We start from the raw sequence: 3,903 nt of genomic DNA on the forward strand, positions 1-3,903 counted from the left end.
TGTTCGGTGACCAACAAGAGCGTTGTGCATGTTTCCAGGTGATGCAGATATGAATATGTCACTGTGCATACTAACGTAGTAATCAAGTGCAGCTAACAAAGAAGCTTTGCCTTTGATTCGAGCTCGTTCTTCTGAAGAAGCAAGACTTCTTTTGTCTTCCATTCTTGGGAAAACTTGTCTTAGTGTTGAGATTCTAGCTTCTCCTCCATATACCTGAAATTCCAAAAACAGAAACGGAAGCATTATGATGCAGCAATACTAACGAGTAAACAAGTCTTGAAACGAGTAATATAACTGAAGAGACTGACCTTGTGGGATGCAAGATAGAGACGAGTATTGTTGTCGAATCCAAAAGCAGCTAGAAGAAGTCCCATTTCTTCTGGAGTTAGAGGACACCGTCCTTGACTTCTTAACTCTTCATCTGTGAATTGTGAATTCAAAACTCTTCCTTGCCAAATCATTTGTCTGTATTTCGCCAATGCAAGTTTCTCGGCTTTGCCTCCGCCGAAATCACACGCCGAGTGCGCAGCCATGTCCTGTAATCATAACAGGAAGAAACACTTCTTATGATCATATAACTCAAAAGAGACATGATCAAATGTTTCAAGTAGGATACACAAAGAATATAATATACCTTGTCGAAACGAAGATGAAGCACGGCGAATTTACCAGGCTCTTGTCTGCTGTGTGAGTTGGTCATCTCTCTTAAATGATCCACATTGGTCTGTTCTTTATTATTTCTCCATGAGGGGTTTCTAAGACGGCTCACAAGAGCATCACCGAGTGATCTAATGTGAGGGACAAAGCGTAAAGCTTGGAAATTCACTTTGCATCTTAGCCGTTCGATATCAGCAGGTAGGTGATCAAACGATAGACGGTGAGAAAATGGAGATATAGCAGCAATCCCATAACTACAAAACAAAACACAAAAAAAGCTTCACACTTAGTCTGAAAGTCAAAAACTTTAGCCTCATTTTGTTCTTATCTTTATACTAGTCAGATTAAGTAAAAGACCTACCTCTGTAGAACCGGTGAGACGTTCTCGATATACCAATTCGCAGAAGCATGAACAGGTGCGGTTTTGACTCGGGTTTCACGAACTGCTGTACCGTAATACTCTCTTGTACTCCAAGAGTATTCATCAGGAAGTTCTCTGACTACCCTTATGTCATCTTTTAACGAATCAATGAAATGATCAACATCAAAGATATCAACAAAAGAGCTGCACACAGAAAGAAGGAAAAAAAATACACAACTTCAGCTTCGAACAATCCTCAAGGCAACAACACAACTCTCAGTTCAAAGAAAGAAACTTATTCAAGAAACATTACCTTGTATCTTGCCAAACAGGATTCACTTCAAGATATGGGATCACGAGTGTTGCGTTTAATATCTTAGCAACCGCAACTGCATCACATATCCCCATTCGTTGCTGATTAAGTCCTCCATCAAGAAATACTTGAATATATCCCTCGGATTTAACCGGTAATGCTGCTCCAAGACAACAAGATTAGTCAGAGATCAATATACTCTGGAAACTAATTATCAAAAAAATTAGTCAATTCTTACAAGGGGAGTTTCCCAAATCAATACAAGGACTCCATCCTTGATCAGTCAATGGCCTCCACAGATCAGACTGCTCTCCACTTGACTGAAATCAAAAGAAACAAACAAAAAAAGTCAGATATTTTTTTTCAACGGTCTGAAATCGGAAATGAGATCATGAAAGAAACATTTAAATTTTACCCGTTGCAAAGCGCTCTTTAGCAAAGATAAATGTCTTGGCTTTATCGTGATCACGTCCTGCAAAATTAAATGAGAAGAACATCACTACTTGACTAACTCAAGAGAGACACACACTCTTTGACTTGAAATTGAACTAGTCTTAAATTTATTTTCCGGTCACAACACTAGTCAAAAAATTCCTAATAAATCCGGAGAATAATTAATCAAAATCGTTAGTGAAGTCTTTAAAATTCAACAAACCACAGAAGAAGAGTCAATCAACAACAAAACACAACCACCGTTGATGTCTCTTTCTCATTGTCATTCTACAAACGAATACAAATTAAGAAATATCTTCACTAGGAAAGTTGACACTACTATTTCTGGATATCCTAAGAGTCTAAGACCATCATAGTTTAATGAACTTTCCAGAATCCAACCAAAAGAAAAACCCCAAAACCTGATATTTTGCAATTTCCCGGAATCCAACCAAAAGAATCCCGGGAAAATAGGAAAAGAGGAGATAATTTTTTTTTTGGATTTTTCCCCAACTTACAGATGAAGAAGACGAAGCGTTGTTACAGAGCAAAACGACGAAGAAGAGCAAAGAGAGAAGAATCCTTCTTCTAAGGAAGACATTATCTTTCGAATCATAAAGATTCATCCTTTAATCTTCTCTCAGGCGAGTAAAAAAAAACCAGATCCAGTTTCCGGTAAAGTTGAAGACTTTCTTATTGATTCAATCAAATCAAATACCAAGGAAACGAAGGATGAGAAAATTTGCCAAGAAGACGACACAGAGCAGAGTTAGAAAGAAACGAAACCAAAGTCACATGAATCAGAATGCTCTCTTGTCTCTTTCTCGTTTCTTCTTCTTCTTCTTCTTCCACTTTTTTCGGTTTTTTTTCTTCTTTCTCTTCTTCTTCTTCTTCAATACACACTTAAGGATGATGTTTGGGGATTAAAAATGTTTGATCAAGTTCCCAGAACGGTTTATACTATAGTAGTAAAGGACTCGAGAGAGAGAGAGAGAGAGAGAGAGAGAGAGCGCGCGCGCGTGAATGTGTATCACATGGACACCTGTTCATTAAATTTGCTGTCCTGTCTCCATGGGGTCCCCCGTCTCTCTTCTCTTTGCCCACACAATACAATGAATTAGTTTAGCACTGTCAATAAAAAATTCTCGTGACACGAAAATGGAGATTAAATTTAACTATTTCTATGCGACTCCTGAATGACAACGTTGCTTATACTATCACTGATTATCCCACTAATTAAGAGGTTATTGGTTTTATGATTTTAATGGATTTAGAAATCTAAACAAAAATTATATGTTATTTAATTATTAATTTTGAAATACTTATCTCATGTTATTTATTTAAAGATTTGTTTTTAGATTTCAAAATCCACATTATGATTTGAATGGATTTGAAAATGTAAAATAGAAAGATTCAAATCCAAAAATAAAACATATTATTTCAAAATTCATATGTTTTAATTTTTAGAATTTACAATTTATAATTCCATATAGATTTAGAAATCACCTCTCCAATAACAGTTCATAAATTACATTACTAATAAATCTATACCAAAACCTTAAGGTCCATGGAAAACTATTTTCAGAGGTATCATATCTTTAATAAATAACAAAATGCTTAGTATAAGGCCCGGTAACAAAATCAAGAGATACCTTATATGTTTTCGTTTTTTTTTGTCACTCTTTCTATTTGGTAGTAGATTTTGTTTTTCTATATGTGTTGATATAGGGATAAATAGGGTTTGTTTACTATGGCAAGTTTGAATAGTGAAATAATCGGTTACGTTGTTATAATGATAATATATATAACGCTTGAACTTATGATTATCACGATTCTATATAATAATTATGTGATTATTGCATAATTTACATATATTCTATGATTATCAAGAGATATGAAAAAAATGTCATTAAATAACACAACTGATTTTCCATAATGACTAAATAAATAACTAAACATTTTGTCGTCGACTAGTTCGAAATTCATGATGTTGGTTTAGATTTATAAGAAAACAAAAACAAATTCTGCAGTGTAAAATTGAATGAAAAAATCTTCAAAATTTTCATTTACGGAATTAATCAATTTGGAATATTTGGACCTCGGAAAGAAATATTCACAAAAAAAAAAAAAAAAAAAAAAA

The 3,903-nt window shown here is 34.6% G+C and overlaps 1 protein-coding gene across 2 annotated transcripts in view; it reads right to left on the minus strand.

The window, feature by feature from the left end:
• Positions 1–2,770, minus strand: part of LOC104727188 (uncharacterized protein At1g04910-like) — a 4,229-nt gene extending 1,459 nt beyond the window's left edge. Inside the window, exons 1-8 of one of the 2 annotated variants that reach the window (XM_019233268.1) lie at positions 2,282–2,762; positions 1,747–1,803; positions 1,570–1,651; positions 1,332–1,491; positions 1,019–1,222; positions 635–911; positions 309–536; positions 12–213 (exon numbers count right to left, since the gene is read on the minus strand). In XM_019233268.1, coding sequence (XP_019088813.1) covers positions 12–213; positions 309–536; positions 635–911; positions 1,019–1,222; positions 1,332–1,491; positions 1,570–1,651; positions 1,747–1,803; positions 2,282–2,389 — 1,318 coding nt within the window. In that variant the 5' untranslated portion in view covers positions 2,390–2,762. Of the gene's footprint in view, positions 1–11; positions 214–308; positions 537–634; positions 912–1,018; positions 1,223–1,331; positions 1,492–1,569; positions 1,652–1,746; positions 1,804–2,281 lie in introns of both variants that reach the window. The other variant, XM_010446218.2, reaches the window with a different exon arrangement.

Source organism: Camelina sativa, chromosome 11 (genome assembly GCF_000633955.1).
Source record: "Camelina sativa cultivar DH55 chromosome 11, Cs, whole genome shotgun sequence".
NCBI classification, from domain to species: domain Eukaryota; kingdom Viridiplantae; phylum Streptophyta; class Magnoliopsida; order Brassicales; family Brassicaceae; genus Camelina; species Camelina sativa.